At 38.6% G+C, this 20,011-nt stretch overlaps 2 protein-coding genes across 2 annotated transcripts in view; both read right to left on the reverse strand.

Moving 5' to 3' along the window:
* LOC121377306 overlaps nt 1-20,011 on the reverse strand; it is an 83,646-nt gene that overhangs the window by 34,689 nt on the left and 28,946 nt on the right. The window lies entirely within an intron of this gene.
* On the reverse strand, nt 8,155-11,921 carry LOC121377308 (P2X purinoceptor 7-like). Its single transcript, XM_041505244.1, has 3 exons — nt 11,553-11,921; nt 8,706-8,927; nt 8,155-8,319 (listed from the first exon to the last, which is right to left on the reverse strand). Exons 1-3 carry the CDS (start codon nt 11,726-11,728, stop codon nt 8,184-8,186), a joined length of 534 nt encoding a protein of 177 aa, XP_041361178.1. The 5' UTR covers nt 11,729-11,921; the 3' UTR covers nt 8,155-8,183.

The raw sequence follows: 20,011 nt of genomic DNA on the forward strand, positions 1-20,011 counted from the left end.
CTACATACAACATAACGGTGAATAGTACCTTGTGATGCCTTCAACACGGCATTAAGTAGTTCATCTACATACAACATAACGGTGAATAATACCTTGTGATGCCTTCAACACGGCATTAAGTAGTTCATCTACATACAACATAACGGTGAATAATACCTTGTATTGCCTTCAACACGGCATTAAGTAGTTCATCTTCTACATTAAGTAGTTCATCAACATACAACATAACGGTGAATAATACCTTGTGATGCCTTCAACACGGCATTAAGTAGTTCATCTACATACAACATAACGGTGAATAATACCTTGTGATGCCTTCAACACGGCATTAAGTAGTTCATCTACATACAACATAACGGTGAATAATACCTTGTGATGCCTTCAACACGGCATTAAGTAGTTCATCTACATACAACATAACGGTGAATAATACCTTGTATTGCCTTCAACACGGCATTAAGTAGTTCTTCTACATTAAGTAGTTCATCAACATACAACATAACGGTGAATAATACCTTGTGATGCCTTCAACACGGCATTAAGTAGTTCATCAACATACAACATAACGGTGAATAATACCTTGTGATGCCTTCAACACGGCATTAAGTAGTTCATCTACATACAACATAACGGTGAATAATACCTTGTGATGCCTTCAACACGGCATTAAGTAGTTCATCTACATACAACATAACGGTGAATAATACCTTGTATTGCCTTCAACACGGCATTAAGTAGTTCTTCTACATTAAGTAGTTCATCAACATACAACATAACGGTGAATAATACCTTGTGATGCCTTCAACACGGCATTAAGTAGTTCATCAACATACAACATAACGGTGAATAATACCTTGTGATGCCTTCAACACGGCATTAAGTAGTTCATCAACATACAACATAACGGTGAATAATACCTTGTATTGCCTTCAACACGGCATTAAGTAGTTCTTCTACATACACTATAACGGTGAATAAAGGGAATCTTACAAACGGTCTCGACAGAATGACATTTGGATTTAACACAAATTATTTTCACTAAACACAAAATAATGCATTGAAAATAAAACTGAATATGAAAATATATTACTAAGATATGGTTAGTTCTTTAAAATCTGTATAATTTGGGATGGAAAGTGCAGTTTTTGTTGCACTGAAAAACAAAATTGCTTCCTTTTTTTAAAACTGTGGAATAGGGACTAAAAAGTCCATTCACCTATCAATGAGTCCAGTCATAAATTAAAAGTCAAAATTTGGTACATACATGTACATGCATTGTCGTTTATAGTAAATTCATATTAGTTACTCAGTCGTATTAAACGTTTATGGTTCTAGGTAATTACCAATACATTCAAACTAACTGGTATGCAGGTACATTTTTAACATTTCATAATTATTTCTCAACTTTGGACCCTAATCACACATTGATATTTTATTTCATCTAGCAAACTACAGACCCCCTTGTGGTTTAGCAACACTACTGGAAAATTTCATGTAAACTGAATAAGACAAAATCTGTAGACATCATAATTCCTAATTTTAATAACAGTGACCTTGACCTTTGAAACAGGCAAAACGCGAACCTGTTTAAGATATCATGATCCTTTTACTTGAAAATTAGATGAGAAATGAAATTGGTAGAGTGGCGTGTTGTGCGTTACTTACATACATACAGACAAACAGGTATGTGTACATTAAGACTTGCATGCACGAGGGACCGGCTTCGGTGGCGTCGTGGTTAGGCCATCGGTCTACAGGCTGGTAGGTACTGGGTTCAGATCCCAGTCGAGGCATGTGATTTTTAATCCAGATACCGACTCCAAACCCTGAGTGAGTGCTCCGCAAGGCTCAATGGGTAGGTGTAAATCACTTGCACCGACCAGTGATCCATAACTGGTTCAACAAAGACCATGCTTTGTGCTATCCTGCCTGTAGGAAGCTCAAATAAAAGATCCCTTGCTGCCTGTCGTAAAAGAGTAGCCTATGTGGCGAAAGCGGGTTTCCTCTAAAAAAACAGTTTCAGAATGACCATATGTTTGACGACCAATAACCGATGATAAGATAAAAAAATCAATGTGCTCTAGTGGCGTCGTTAAATAAAACAAACTTTACTTTACTCATCACGAGGATATAATTACCAGTATTTTTAAAATTTAATATAAACTTGAATCTGAATATTAACACATGCTAAATATGAATTCTTTGTGGATACATTCTGATTTTTAAAAACGAAAAAGGGCAGTTTGTGTGCACTGATACAAATGTTTACTGCGTTCACAAGCTCTTGTACGGGGGTTAGAAATGCAAGTTCATGAGTTGAGCCACAAAGTCAAAACGTGGTACATATATAGCCAATGCACACGAGTTACTCGTGTTAAAAGTTCACGAGTTGAGCCACAGAGTCAAAACGTGATGCACACGAGTTACTCGTGTTAAAAGTTCATGAGTTGAGCCACAAAGTCAAAACGTGGTACATATATAGCCAATGCACACGAGTTACTCATGTTAAAGGTTCATGGTGCTGGGTAGTTGCGCACATGGTATGCAGGTATATTTTTCATATTTGTTTCTCAACTTTGGACCCTAACTACACATTAATATTTCATTTGATTTAGATACGCTTTCTCATAAAGGAAGACCAATAGGTATATATCTCTAATTAAATAACAGTTTATATCTGAGATAAATACTTAGGGAGTAATAGTCCCCCAAATATAATTTTCGAATGATAAAAAAAATTAAACTTTAAGGGTCTACCGGTCAAACACTATGACAGATATGTGCAAAATAATTACAAATTATAGATTTTCCAAGCATGAATTAGGTAAAACAGCAAAATGCAGCTTGATATCTTTTTAATTAATAAAGTTATTAGCATTCCCGCACTAATACAAAAAACAACAACACCTATGTTTAACGCTAAATATCATTACAAAGATCATTTCCGAGTTGGCCGATAACAAATATTTCACATATTAACCAATAATACACACACTACAGGAAGAAACCCGACAGCGCCCCCCCCCCCCCCTTTCAATGATGTTCTAGTTAAATACGTAGGTGCTGACTGGTTTCTTCATGTAGTGTGTGTATTAGTGATTACTATGTGAAATATTAAATCAGGGTTGAAAATTAGCAGTTGCCCAGTCGCCCGTGGCGATCTCTATTGACTAACGGCTGTCACGGGGATCCTATAATACCCGTAACTGAATGAAACACGACTGTCCAAATATCTCTCCTAACTGTATATCTATTATATCTCTCTGTAACGGGCGGTTATACCCGCTGTGGCTCGTCTAGGTATGATCAGAGATACGATCTTATATAAAGTATATATTATTATAGCACGTTTAGTTCACTAGAAAACACAACAAAACACAATACACTTTGGAATCTGTATTAACCTACGCTGACAAATGTACTGCCGCAGTAGTTAATTAATAACAACAATAATAACAACCCAGAACTGATCACTTAATTAGTTAATCTCTAGGTGTCTAGTTTACACAATATGCTAATCACTTCACCGTGACACATCACCCGCACGTGTGATAATTGAGAAACGCTTCCAGGAGAACTTAATTAATAATGGAATTACACTCTATTCTTAACTGGTTAATTTTTAATTAAAGGAAACATGACACGTAACCACATTATAGCTCATTTTAAAAACAAAATGATATAAAAATAATATACAAATAAGTTTATAACAATAAAATGCGTGTAGTTATCTTAAAACGAAGAAATTACACCGATCAGTATCAAAGTATGATTTATGCATATTTTTCCGTAAGCTTTCGGAAAAAAACGGAAGTGACGTCAGAGCCGCTATACTCTTTCATTGTTTATATATGGAGTAAGGGGCTTATGATCTTTTCAGAGCCCAACAATGCCGTACTGTGCGGCCTTTGGGTGTCAAAATAAACAGTTTAAAGGATCGGGATTATCTTTTTTCGGTTTTCCAAAGGATTGTATTCGAAGAAAGGCGTGGATATTTTATTGCAAAAGAAAAGATTGGACACCAACGCCGTATAGTACTTTGTGTTCCGTACATTTTTCACCTTCAAATTACGAGACTTTTCCAGCAACGAAAGCAAGTTACGGATATCGTAATGCTAGAGCAAAATTATTTGTAACAGCTATCCCTGATGTTCACCTATTACTAGCACCAGAAGAGCCAAAGACGCCAAAAACATCACGAGGGGCATATGCTAAACGAAGACAAGCTGAGGTAAGTTTATCTGTTCATTTCATTTTCTTGTGCATGTCGAAATACTTCCATCCCAACTTCCAATAGAAGTGTTTGGTTTTTTTCATTATCAATAATTACACAGTAATTTGATAATTTTAGGACTTTCCTTTGACACATTATAAATACTTATAAATATTAGGGTTACCTTCCCTCTTAACGGACTAGATAATGCACGTGTACCTAAAAGAAATTACTTTTATTTTCAATATTTTTGCTCTCACCAGCACGAATCGGAAAGAGAGAAACTGTATGTTCCGGGGGAATATTTAACATGGATTTATGTAGATACAAAAATACTATTATCAATTAATTCTATGTTTTGACCAGAAAGTTAATTATTGATAATCCACCAATTTACAGAATATTGTATTCATACCAAATACATCCATTTTATGAATCCAAACTGGTGTACACATACAATTAGTATTGTGTCAAAGAATTGTTCAAATACAATATGTGCTGCTAAAATATTTTATTCATTAACAGATACAGGTATCAAACATGTATTGGAATATATAAACCAACATTTGTCCAGTGAAGGATATATGGTAGCCCCACTTCCATGGCTAGTAATATTCAACGTTGGGCTAGTAAATAACTACTATTGCCATGCCCAATGGCATTTTTTGGGTTAAATGTTGCAGTTAAGTCTATTTTGTAAATATGAATATCCTGCCCCAACCCCTCAATGTTAGTGTTTTTAGAGTTTAGGTGACATATTTGATTATTACTGTTATTTAGTAAAATTGTATTAACTTTCAAGTAAAGTAGAGCTAGTAAATTTATAAAATCACTGATCCCATGGCTAGTGGATTTTATAAAAATTCTAGAAGCCCTGAGGATATAATCGATAAAGATACATGATACAAGATAAAACTTGGGTTGGGGGAATTCAAATCAATTGTGTCGTTGAGATTGTTGCTATTGTCAATCATCAACAGTTTAATTATTTATATTAATATACATTGTTGACGGTTTGGCATATCAGATAATGATGAACAGAAAGAAGAAACTGTCCAAAAACTATAATTTCTTTACTGACTGGGGTTTATATTTTGAATTCGAATTAAATCAGATTATCATAAAAATACCAACAAAAGGCAAAATATAATATATTATCTAAAAATATATAATAAATTGCAAACAATAATTCTACAGAATTAAATGTCTTGCCTACCATAAACTTATTCAGTGTCATTAATAGTGCATCTGTAGATATATATCCATCTCAATGAATGTTATTATTTTTTTTTAAACATTAAAAAAAATTAAACTTCAAAAAAATTTATTAAAATTTTTAAATAATAAATTTTGACATGCACTGGGATGAACATTCATAGATAGAACTATAAATGCAGCTTTACTGATGCAGGACATATAATTTATGAGAAATGTAGCTACATTTGTACAATCAGTGTTGAGCTAAATGCAAAAGTTGATGCTGCAGCCAACGAAAAAGTAATACCTATACTTCGTCTATACTTCGTCTGTTTAGTTTGTACATGTATTGTAAAGATAAGACAAAAATCACCAGACTTAGCAACTTCAGGATAACGATGTTGTTGACAACTGGTATGGTTACAGGTTATAAAACTATATTATATGAATATTGTATGAGAAGTTTATTTTTGCTCGACAGTTCAATTAATTAGGATTTTATGAACTTATTTTGATAATGAAAACACTTAAAACCAGTAAATATAATTGGTTTCATAAATTAACATTGTTTCATCAGTAGTATTTGATATACATATCATTTATTAGTTGTTTAAGTGAACTGGACAAAATGTCACGTCCTGGCTCGTACTGAAATTTTAAAAAGTAAATATTACATCATACAGGATATTTTTTTAGTAATTTGCTATATGGCATTTAGAAATAGACTGGATATTGTATTAAACAGTGTATTTCAATAAGCAAACATTCTACCAGGAGAGTAGAGTTTTGGAAATAACTGCAGTGTTAAAAAAGTGATGTCCATTTTTGTCACGTCCTGGCACATTTTACTTTTCACTTTATAAGTCTTTTTTTTTTTTTTTATACGAAAAATGAAATTAGGCCTGACATGCTTATACTACTATATGTAATGAATCCGGGTCGTTTCGCCCTTATTCTTATTCGCCCCCGAGTCGTTTCGCCCTTATTCCCGTTCGCCCCGAGTCATTTCGCCCTTAGAATGAGTCGTTTCGTCCTCCATTATGAGTCGTTTCGCCCCTATGTATTGGGGTGGTCCGAAACAAAATGTGGACAACTACAATAAATTGCTCCTACCTTAATTACTCATTATACTACAAAGATATATTTGTTTAATACCGATTCTATTCGAGATCAAGAAAAGGCCCAAAGAGGCCCAAATTCAAGTAATCACATAGGCTACTCATGCTAAGGATGACCTGCTAATTAAGCAGACAATCCCCTGCAAGGCTATATTGTACCAGGAGTAAATATCCCTTCAGATTCTTTTAACTGCTAATTAAGCAGATAATACCCTGCAAGATTCTCTTGTACTTTCAGTTTCTCCGAGCTGCTAATTAAACAAACAATAGACTCGCTCAATGATTACATCTACTACAATGAATTGCATTAAAATTACATTTTGTTATAAGTTTAAAACCAAATACAAAGACATAAACGCACTCTTTAAACTACATGACATCATTTTGTGTTTGCCAAATCGTGATGTCATATTTAGTACCAACAAGGTAATTGGTTTGGAAGCGTCAAATTATCCAATAATACTGTTCGATAAACCAATGCAGAATATTTCTCACTGAGAAAATATGAAAAATATTTCCCGCTACGAGTGACCTCTGGGGTAATAATAGCAAATATCTCTCACTTCTCTGTAAACCGTAAAGCAGCATTCTCGTTAAGAGATGGGTCACACCCAAGTGTCAGCCCTACAATAATCAGAACATACAAGACTGTAGTCGTTCTGATTTAGGTATTCGCACAGTACGGTTTGATTGCATACGACAAGTTGTGCAACTAATCGCATAATGAGAACGCCCAAATACCATTCTCCAATAGGTAACAAATAGCCATACATGATACAAATATCAGATGTTCTCCAATATGGTTGTTGATATACAATATACATTTAATTTTCAGACTGCATCTTGCTGCTTTCCATTATAACGAAAATGGAAATAAAGCTCAAGTCGTAACAAAGGATGGCAATCTATGTTGGCGATTGGTTTATCCCAAAGCAAAGAAAGGAAAGGATGCGGTCATAAAAGCTGTGAAGGAATCCTCTAGCTACAGTAAGTAAACACTGCACAGTAATAATATTTGGTACATTAAACTACATATATATTATAGATTCAGGGTGAGATAGTAGAGTATTTACCTCAACCAGTGTTATTCCCCATTCAGACAAATGCTGTATGTCTATTTGCCACATACTGTACTGTTTACTATCTCATATATGTGAAATTGCATATAAAGTACCTGCTGCAGATGATAAATAATAAATGTAGCCTTTGTGATAGTTACAGGTTCCTCCCAAGATTATTAGATCTTCGACACAGAATACTAGTAGCTATAGTATAAAATGTTGGAGGTGTGCTCAAATATACCATTATTATATTACAAGGAAGAACTGATCAACAGTATAATGCCTGTTGCTTCATTTTATATGTTTTCATATTTTTAAACTTCATTTTCAGAGTATGTGGATACACTGATGGAATCTTTAATGCAAAGACGATACCAGCTGGATAATTACGGAGTTGCAAGAACAGATGTCAAGCAGACAATGTCAAGCATGCCTGGATTCTAAACAAATGACTATCACAGAGTGGAGAAAACAGAAGCTGTGCAAAGACACAGATCACGATTCAATGCTATTTGATAAGCTGTTTATGTGATGAATATCAAGTGATGACCAAAACAAGATATTATAGTGTTATGAACATTTTTATTAATTTATTTATGGTCTAGCATATTGAAAGCCGGTGTAGATTTCTGATGGGAAACTGTCTCTAATCTTCACAACAACACATGCAGGAAGCACACGGCGATTTCTTTGACCAATCCATCTCGCAAATCGTCTATAAGCAACATATCTGTAAAGGAAGAAACAGCAAAGAAATTGTAAATATTCAATACATCATGCATATTTTATGGAAACATTACTGTTTCAATGTGTTTGCATCAGATGATTGTTGTTCTAATAATTATCTTTAGAAACTAAAACGTGACCATGTTTAATTGTTTATTAAATAAAGGTCATTTTGTGAGGGCACATGTACCTTGAAAATATTGGCATTTAAATAATATCACATGACTTTATATTTTTATGTGTACAATAGAGCTATTCTAGGAAATGCATTAAAAAAGATGAAATTGTATGCTAAACTATGCCAGGGTCTACTATGCTACATTTGACCATTAATTTTTACTGTGTCAAATGGATACAATTATGTAAATTGAATCAGATTGTTCTTCTTACTCGTGAATGGGATCATTGTCATCGAGTGGTCCGTCCATACGAACATAGTCCAACATGGCCAACTCCAAGACATGCATGTTGAGGCAGTTTACAATAAATCCCTCGTGCTGTGACACACACTCAACATCTGCCATGTCGGCCTTGTATCTAGCTGCTGGCACCTCCATACAACATAGGCATTCTTCTACAGTGGCCATCAAGGCACAATTACCACAGTCACACCTGAAACAAACATGTATTTATTAACCAAAAGTGAAGGAAATGGATTGTATTCTTAAAGATGTCATGAATATTTTATTAAAAGTAACTGACCTACTTTTCTTTCCAACTTTTTTCTCCACAAAGACAGCAGACCCTAGTTTTATTAAGTACATAATAGGTACTACATACACTGAGAAGATCAGAAACACATTGGATGTTGAAAAATAAATAATATGAGCAAGTTGTAAGCAGCATTTTGTAACAATGACTTGATAATATTAATATACCATAATCCCTTTTACGATTAAAAAAACACCCCGTTGTTGATAAATAGTAGATGTATATATTTTTTAATGTTTTTATTTGTAATGTGTGTTGGTTTTTTATTATTATTTATTGTAAAATACTTATGGAAGGCCTTGAAAAGAAATTGTATGTTTCTGGAAAATCAAACCTACCAAGAAAAAAGGCTGGCTTTTATTTTTGATTTGTTAAAAAATGTTTGTGAAATGAGTACATGTACATATGAAACACTTTATCTGGACGAACAAGGATGAATGTAGTTATTAATAGCTTGTATTTGTACAAATCTGGTCACTTCCCCTACCCATGAAGAAAATAGTTGACAGGGCTTTAGATATCTCTAATTTGGACACAACAGGGATTTTTTTTTAAAGTACATCAAGGTCTTATAATACTGTAATGTTATTTCAATTACTGAAGGGCCGGCATGTTGTACTTAATTTGAGCATGTTTATGTTGGGTATACTTATTTGGAGTAAAGCATTTATCACCTTAGCTTCGTTGCAATCTAAAGCCCAGACTTCATAGGAATATGATATTAATTCTTTAGGGATGTTCCACAATTGATCCAACAGGTGGGAGAGCACAATAACTATTTTACACTTGGTGATGTATAATTTTCTATGCATACATGATTTAAGCATATTTATTTTGTGGGTGGTGGGTATCTAAAACCGGACACCCTCCATCTTTCATGGAACAGCCCTTAGTTAATTACGCGTGTTTGTGTGTGTGTGTGTGTGGGGGGGGGGGGGGGGGTAATTAATATTTATATACATGTCCAAATAATAAATTATTATTTTATCATCATTTGTTATTATTATTGTTATTATTATTTTATCATGACCTACTGAAAACCAGAAATGCCTGCAAACATCTTGAGGTACTAGTATTCTTTGAATTTGCTTCTTCGGCAATTGAAGTAAATTAAACAATGTCACCATTTTTGGTGGGTACACTGAGGTGGTTTGATTCTCGGGTAAGCACTCAAAACTAACTTAATACTCCATACCCACAAGCTGTTTGAGCACTCAAAAGTAAAATGAGCACCGATATTACAGCACAGAGGTGGATCCAGTCATTACAACATTTTAAAAAGGATTCGTGAGTTTTCAGATGGCAAATGATCCGAGTTTCCAAAGGGACTGAAATCTCTAAAGGGGTTTGGGGGCATTGTGCCAGAAAATTATGAAATGTGTTAGCAGGGCAAATTAGTGTTATATTGTGAATGTTTAATTTGAAGAAAAAAAGAAAAGAAAAAAAAAGGGACATTCAAATTGATGCAAACTGGCCAGGATTTTATATTGGAGTGGGGAGGGGACCTACAATATGTATGTGTGTAATTATTTGTAAAAATGGGTGGGACATAACCCACTGGTCTCATGCACTGTCGGTTTAGGATTGCCCATTGGACTACTTCTCTTTCCATCCATCCTTAACCAATGTCTGACGTCATATAACCGTAAATAAAATATGTTGAATAAAACACTTCTTTCTTTCCATCCAGTACACCATGACTCGTATATCAAGGACTGTAGTATGTGCTATCCTGTCTGTGGGTTGGTACACAAAGTTCACTTGCTACTAATGGATTTTTTTTAATTTATTTGTCATGTAATTTAGTTTGCATGGTGAGGGGCCCCCGAACCTGAAGTGCCCAGACCCAACCCAAGGTCTATATTCCGGCTCTGCCTTAATAACTGTAAAAAAAATGACCATATGTTTGATATCCAATAGGCTAGCTGATGATTAATAAATCAATGTGCTCTAGTGGTGTCGTTAAAAAACAACTAACTTACTTTAAAAAAAAAAGGTTTGATAAGAATGGGGTGGGGCATGGCCTCCCTCTCCCCACCCCCGTCTCTCTGGCGTAGCCAGAATTTTATATATTGGGGGGGGGGGGGGGGGGGGGGGAGAGACACTGAATACATGTATATATGATTTAAAAATAAAAAAAACCTAACAAAAGCAACAAACGATGGGGTGGGGAAAAGGCTTTCTTTCAGAAAAATTTAAATTGTAAATAATTTCAATTTGGGTTCACGTAAGAACAAAAGTAAATGTTTTGGGACTAACAAAAATACTATTGTTGTGTGCAATTTAGAAAACAATTGTCCTATAACAGTATAACTTATATAACTTAGGCCCTATACCGTATACGTGGTCGGACACCGTTTGAAGGTTCTGACAACCGACGCTGATGTCGCGTATTCATTTAATTTTCAACTTCAACAGAAATAAAAGAAGTATAATAAATGACAAACGTAATACAAAAATCGCGTACAAGCGGTACAAACAAAAGGTAGGTAATCCTACTAATAGTCATTACCGTCCACAACTTACCAGCCAAGATCGCCAAATCTGCCGTCTGGTATGGGCCTGGCACCATCGGTGTCTCCACCCTCCGACTCGCTATCCGTTTCTTCTTCCGTATCACTGTTGTTAATAAATATGTGTCTTTCTTCATTTACCAACGGCTCAAACTGATATGGCAAAATGTTTTGCGAACGAACATTCATTTTTTTTGGTAAGCTCTGCTAGTCTTGGATTCTTTGTGAGCGGTACCGACTAATGCTAAGTGTAAGGCTTTTCAGATCAAGCGTCTCGTCTCTGACGTCACGGACCACGTGATCGCCTTGCTCATTAAAGATCGGCAATTTCCGCTAAGAGCTCGTATCTGGGGTTCTTTTATGGAGATATTTTAAGTAATTAATTTTTTATAATTTTTTTTTTTAGGTGATTCAATTTATAATTAATTGTACATGGTTGGTGCCAAATATGGTTTACGTGACATGTTTCCTTTAACCCTTACTACTCGTTCAATAACGTGTGATAATTGAGAAACGCTAACACATACACGTGTGATAATGGAGAAACACTTCCAGGAGAACTTAATTAATAAAGGAATTTCAACTATTCCTAACTGGTTAATTTTTAATTAACCCTTAACTACTCATTCAGTAACCTTGTAACACAGAATTAATACTGGTACCTATCACAATAAAGACAATAACCTACAGTTTACCTAGGTCCTCTAGGATGACTGGTTAAGCTTTTAATAATTATTTACGACAGTGAGCCTACAGATTACTGCGTCAGATGACCGGCAGCACCGTCTAAATAATATTGGTATAATACAGTATTAAAATATTTAAAGTCACATCAATCACACCAAGGTTATACACAGAGCAGAAAATATATATTTACCAAAGTCCCGTCTGAACTAATATAGATCGTTCAGTGGACGGACAGCGATCCCCTGGAGCCTTCCTGTGTTTCTCCTCGATATATCTAAAATCCTAGCTATTTATTCAAAACTCTCAGAGACAGCGAATATCGCCTGTGGGTACAAGGCGGTACCTCACGTATCATGTGGATTTTCCACAGCCACCATGCCGTTATATTTTTCTCTGATCGTCAGACTGGCTGTCGCCATTCCGCGAGCAATCGCCTGGTCATAAACAGCACTACCGGAGATATTACGTAACTACTAGCCACATGGCCTCCAGACCTGCGCTGGGTGTATTAGACGACCGTCGCGCAAAGGTATCACGTAACAAGTTGCCCATCTGTGCTAAGTGCATTTGGAACTGCACACGGCCTTCTAAAACAATTAATATCGCCACAGGCGAAAACAAATTAAGAGCATGTTCCGTCACAACGGCGATTACGAATTTTACAACTTAGACTTAGATACGGTTTTAACGTGCTCCTATACCTCTATGGTTTCGAACACGCCTACCCCCCGAGTCCGGGCTCAAATATGATCGGTGGTCTGACTCGGGGCAGGAAAAACCTAAATATTAGGACAACTTGGAAATTTAGAAAATTAATATCAAAATAATAAAATAGGGAGAGTGAACATTAATAAATTTTGACTGCGTCCTTAAACATAAATATACTTACTCTAAAATAATTATTAATAATTTAATTTGACGCAAATTTAGATGGAGTGATCTAAATATAACTAAATTAATAATAATAAAACAGATTTTATTACACCCCAGGGGTAAGGAGGAAGGGTGGGGGGGGGGGGTTCAGCCCGGCCCACAGAAATATATATTAATATAGAAAATTATTATGTAAGATTACCAATCCTATTTCGGGCCTTTGTGTGACCCGGACGGGGGGAGGGTGGGGGGGGGCGAGAGGGGAGGCCGGAACCTGCACTGAACCTAAGGCCAAACCGCCTACGCCCTACGGCCCCCAAAAACCCTAACCATCGGCATCCCAACCCCCTCCCCACCCCCCACCCCTCCACCGTGTCCAACCATAGCAACCAGTTTAATTAAAAATGGTGAACTATTAGTAGAGACCGGCCTCGGTGGTGTCATGGTTAGGCCATCGGGTCTACAGGCTGGTAGGTACTGGGTTCGGATCCGAGTCGAGGCATGGAATTTTTAATCCAGATACCGACTCCAAACCCTGAGTGAGTCCTCCGCGAGGATCAATGGGTAGGTGTAAACCACTTGCACCGACCAGTGATCCATAACTGGTTCAACAAAGGCCATGGTGTGTGCTATCCTGCCTGTGGGAAGCGCAAATAAAAGATCCCTTGCTGCTAATTGGAAAGAGTAGCCCATGTAGTGGCGACAGCGGGTTTCCTCTCAAAATCTGTGTGGTCCTTAATCATATGTCTGACGCCATATAATCGTAAATAAAATGTGCCGAGTGCGTCGTTAAATAAAACATTTCTTTCTATTAGTAGTGTCACTAGGAGAGTGACTCAGCTGTAGAAGATTATTAACCAGTGTTAGAGCACAGTTGAATTTCTAGCCCAATGGGAGCTTCATATTTGGTCACGTGAAGTACATTTATATCCCGATAAAGTACTTCAGACATTCACTTTATAAGCGGTATTGCTGCACGAGATTTTGGCTCTGCTCTAAGACAGTTAGAGGACGAGAAACAATACTTTATCAGCGTATAAAGGTAAAGGTATACGCCGATAAAGTATTGTTTCTCGTCCTCTAACTATTACTTGTGCCACTAGTAGATTGACACAACAGACCCCTTTAGGGGGTAGTTATTGAAGTAGTTGAGGAAAGTTTGCATATCCAGCCCGCCGTGAAGAGCGAAGCGCATCCGGAAGAGCAACGAGATGAACCCGAGGTGTCCCCTCGGTCCGCCCCCAGAACATAAAGATTAAGTCACTCAACAGACGCTGTCACCACTTTAATCTATAAAACCGGTGACAGGGCACAAGGTATAATTACCCAGGGTACTGCCACGAGCACACACCAGACACCTTACAAAATATGAAAACACAATAAAGGAGCGAGCATGCTAGTAACCTACATAAAAATGAATTTTAAAAAGATACTGTGTCAAATTAAAAACGACATAATATGTATAACATGCAGTCTCCGGAAGGGGGAGGGGATTACTGCAAGATACCCCCCCCCCCCCCAACACACACACACACACATCCCCATAACCGAGCAACACTCACACCCTAGCATACGACAACATATAACATAAAATATATAAACACATAGCTAAAAGAAAGCGGTAATAATGCGCCCACCCCGCACCCACCCACCACCCCGCACCCACCCCACCCCACCCCCGAAATATGGGGGCCGGGCGGCGACACACATACCACATAGTTAAGAAAATAAAGAGTTATAATGAGCCGTCGCCCCAGCCCCAACAATAATTTGGGCGGCCGAGCAGGCGGCACATATATCATATAAAAATAAAAATAATTAATTAAATATAAAATCAGATTAATAAAAGTAACACTAGACTAAGACAGGCAGCCGATGAATACGTGTAGCGTGAATAGCAGGCCGTGACCCGACTATGACCTCTGACGACAGAGCCGACACAGCGAGGCATTCCTCAGAAATAGTACCGGCCTCGGTGGCGTCGTGGCAGGCCATCGGTCTACAGGCTGGTTGGTACTGGGTTCGGATCCCAGTCGAGGCATGGAATTTTTAATCCAGATACCGACTCCAAACCCTGAGTGAGTGCTCCGCAAGGCTCAATGGGTAGGTGTAAACCACTTGCACCGACCAGTGATCCATAACTGGTTCAACAAAGGCCATGGTTTGTGCTATCCTGCCTGTGGGAAGCGCAAATAAAAGATCCCTTGCTGCCTGTCGTAAAAGAGTAGCCTATATGGCGACAGCGGGTTTCCTCTAAAAAAATATGTGTGGTCCTTAACCATATGTCTGACGCCATATAACCGTAAAATAAAATGTGTTGAGTGCGTCGTTAAATAAAACACTTCTTTCTTTCTTTTCCTCAGAAATATTGATCGGTATGCGCCGAGCAATGGGTATACTGTATGGTTAGAAAAGTAAATAAATAAAGATATAAAAAATTAAAAATAAATAAATAATAAAAACAGATTAAAATCATTGTTATAGGCTCTATCCCTCCACTTCAATTTTATTATTTATAAATATGTCCCCCCCCCCCCCCCCCACATGATAGTACATACCCATGCCTTAGTAGCTGGAACGAGACATAATCCCACTGGCGGGGATCGACCACGATTCTAGACTTAAATGAATGCGACAGAGCAAGGCACAAAATAACTTCATCCTTCCTGCACCGGCAGTAAGAAGACTGCCGCTATTCCAAGATTGGATTGACAAAATGAAGCTTGTTCGTGACCGCACAGTCCTTTTAATATCAAAGAAAGAAAGAAATGTTTTATTTAACGACGCACCCAACACATTTTATTTACGGTTATATGGCGTCAGACATATGGATAAGGACCACACAGATTTTGAGAGGAAACCCGTTGTCGCCACATAGGCTACTCTTTTACGACAGGCAGCAAGGGATCTTTTATTTGCGCTTCCCATAGGCAGAATAGCACAAACCATGGCCTTTGTTGAACCAGTTATGGATCACTGGTCGGTGCAAGTGTTTTACACCTACCCATTGAGCCTTGCGGAGCACTCACTCAGGGTTTGGAGTCGGTATCTGGATTAAAAAACCCATGCCTCGACTGGGATCCGAACCCAGTACCTACCAGCCTGTAGACCGATGGCTAACCACGACGCCATCGAGGCCGGTTTCAGTATCAAAGCAACAGATAAAAAAACAACAAACAAACAAACCCCCCCCCCCCCCCCCAAAAAAACAAAACAAACCCTTATTCCAAATCCAGTTAACAAACTTGTTTTTATGTTACAGTCTGCATCTGTACATGCACATGTATGCAGGTGTTCATGTGTATTGCATCGCAACCAGGTGTACGTACATGTGTTCTTACCATCTCTCCATACAGACCACCAAAGCAAGTACAAAGCTACACAGCAAAGAGCCATAAAACCATATTGCGTAACGTGTATTCAGTTCAAAGAGCATGCATGTTCCTGTAAAGTACGTAATTCGACAGTATTGTTCCGCTGGCTAACGCTTGGTGCGTGTGTTAATGGTTACATAGTAGGAGGGGAAGGGGAAATGCGATGGACTGAAATATGCAATACATTTAGTCTAATTCAGCCAAACAAGTGTACACTAGATTAAAAGTTGGGCACAAATTTAGAGGGTCTAAAATTTTGTTCGTCAATAAGAACTAAAATTGTTCTGAATGTGCAATTTAAATATGACTTGACCTGGCTGAAAGTTTAAACGGGAGTGCTTTCATAATCAGGTTAGGTCAGGCCATAGGGTTTAACGTGCACATTCAGAGCAAGCTGTTTTAGCGCACGCCTGTCATGGGCACAGGTGCTCAGCTGGCTCCTCCGTCCAGGACAGGAAAGGGTTGGGGTGGGTGGGAGAGGGGACTGTCTGCACTGGCAGGTGTAAGAGAGTGGCACGTCCAATCGGTAGCAGGTGGAGGTGGTTTTGGTGCTGTGGCATTTGGAATATCCCGTAGGATTAAGCCAAATTGAATGTAGGAAATTTGCCGCATTTTTGAACGGTCCGTCTAAATGGAAATGGGGAGCTATTTATATATTTGAACTTAGTATGCCGAGAGTAGCTCGTTACTGGGACGTAGTTGGTGTTGAGATGTCTCCCTAGGTTGCCCATAGCGGCCCTATCTGTTCAGAAAAGGAAATATTTACTTGGTTCCACACACACACACACACACACACACACACACACACACACACAACACAGAGTGAGAGAGATTGCCACATTCAGTAAACATTGTAGGCACTGGGACAAATATTGTTAAAATAGTAACTAATTCAAAATTGTAAGTACAAAAAGGCTAAACAAATTTAACAATAAAAGTGTACACAATATTTCAACTCAATATCTTGAGGCATCGGTTCAGTGCTCGATTGCGGTGCTCGAGTCGCAAGATGGAACCACCTCGGTGTATCCATTCACCTGATTGGGGGGTTTTCGACTCCAAACCCTGAATGAGTGCTCCGCAAGGCTCAATGGGTAGGTGTAAACCACTTGCACCGACCAGTGATCCATAACTGGTTCAACAAAGGCCATTGTTTGTGCTATCTTGTCAGTGGGAAGCGCAAATAAAAGATCCCTTGCTGCTTATCGTAAAAAAAGAGTAGCTTATGTGGCGCCAGCGGGTTTCCTCTTATAAAAAAAATAATGTCAGACTGACCATATGTTTGACGTCAAATAGCTGATGATAAAATTAAAAAAATCAATGTGCACTAGTGGCGTCGTTAAATAAAACAAACAAACTTTACAAATATACTCTTCAAAAGAAGAAACGCAAAACCACATTGTCGTAACATTTGGAGAATTGATTTAATTATTGAATGGTGAGTCCGATAATTACCAAATGTTGCAGGATTGTTCACAATTCACTCTAGTCCATTGTGAGTAAGTGATAGGACACACCACCAAGGTCAAGGTCATCTGGAGTCAATACCGGGTGTGGCCTCCGCGTGTGTTGACAACTGCCTGGCACCGCCTGCCCATTGAAGCAACCAGAGTACGGATGACGTCCCGGGGGATGGTGGCCCACTCGGCCTGCAAGGCTGCTGCCAGCTCGGGCAGGGTCTGGGGCTGTGGTTGTCGCTGTCGGAGGCGTCGGTCCAACTCGTCCCATAGATGCTCAATTGGGTTCAAATCCGGTGATATCGATGGCCAAGGAAGGACATTAATGTTGTTGTTCTGTAGGAAAGCCGTTGTGAGACGTGCTGTGTGAGGCCTGGCGTTGTCATGTTGGAACACTGCGTTGGCGTTGGCCATAACTGGAACGATGTGTGGCCGGAGGATCTGGTCAATGTAGCCCTGTGCATTCAGGTTGCCCTGCACGTGGACCAGGTCAGTTCTGCCAGTGTGTGAGATGGCTGCCCACACCATGACACTACCCCCGCCGAATCTGTCCACTTCCTGCACGCAGTTTGCCGCATAACGTTCACCACGACGCCTATACACGCGACATCTTCCATCATGACGTCGGAGCAGAAATCGGGACTCGTCACTGAACCACACCTGTCTCCATCGCAGTTGAGGCCATTGTCGATGAATCTGGCACCACTGCAGTCGGAGTCGACGGTGTTGTGGTGTTAAGATGACACCTCGAACTGGACGTCTGGCACGAATTCCTACCTCACGTAGGCGGTTCCGTACGGTCTGGTCGGATATCATGCGCAAACCTGGTATTGCTGCGGCTGTGGAGGTGGCAGTAGTCAATCGTTCCCGAAGGTGGCGTACCCGGATGTAGCGGTCCTGCCCGGGGGTAGTGACCCGTGGTCGACCGGATCTAGGGAGGTCACGTGTTGATCCATGTTGCTGGTAACGGTCCCACAGTCTGGAGATGGTGCTTGGGGACACATGGAATGCCCTGGCAACGGCCGTTCTGGATTCGCCTGCGTCTAGTCGGCCGATGGCATTGTTTCTCTGCGGTTCACTGAGACGTGGCATGTCCTGGATTGTCAACTGTCGGCCAGATACAGAGGCCAGGCAAGCGAACACCCTGTACTTTTATACTGTCGGTGTTCATGTTGCACGTGCAGACAACGCACGTGCAGTGGTGACATGGTTTGCACGTGGCTGCGTTTTTGCGAATATTCACATTTTGGAACTTTATTGTACAATAGCTGCGTTTTATCGAATGTAACCGTGGGAATGTGTTTGGGACATGCAATGACCTGATATTCACAAAGCATGAACCGGTAGGAAACATAAAATCGGAGTTATAACCCATTTGTACCCTTTTGCGTTTCTTTTTTTTGAAGAGTATATTATGTAGTAACACGAAAATAACTGCGATTTGGCTTAAATGATAAAACGTTCTCAATTTCATGTCGGCTTTTTCTTTGACCTACAAGCCCAAGTCAAAACTAAAACAGGTCTATTTCTCAAGCAGCTCGTGCGTCTTGTATCAGGGATAGTTCTAACAGACTGTCTGGGTCACCATAATGGATTAAGTACTAGCTAGTGCGCTGTTCGACGATTAGTCTTCGCAATAATTATTATCTTTTGGATATAAATTAATTGTGCTAAATAATACTAACTACATTTTTAGGGGTGATTTTAAAAAGTCAATACAATAATTTGAATAAACAAAATCATGGGCCCCGTTTGTTTCGATGTTTGATCTCCCCCAGCAGTATGGTCTAATCGTGCGTGTGTGTGTGTATGTGAGTGTGTGTGAGTGAGAGATAAGATGACGTCACACTGCTGCAGCATGCCACTTTCATTGTATATATATATATATATTCTTTATTCCTCTTAAAGAGAGTTGTAACAACAAAACAACAGATACACAGATATACATACAAAGAAATAATTACAGCACAGAGACAAACAAGTATACATATTAGTGATAACTACAGAGAAGAATTAAAAGAAAACGATTTTCAAAATAAACATAATATTAAATGTATTTTACAATTGTACATGCACACAAG

This window comes from Gigantopelta aegis, chromosome 7 (genome assembly GCF_016097555.1).
Source record: "Gigantopelta aegis isolate Gae_Host chromosome 7, Gae_host_genome, whole genome shotgun sequence".
NCBI lineage: Eukaryota > Metazoa > Mollusca > Gastropoda > Neomphalida > Peltospiridae > Gigantopelta > Gigantopelta aegis.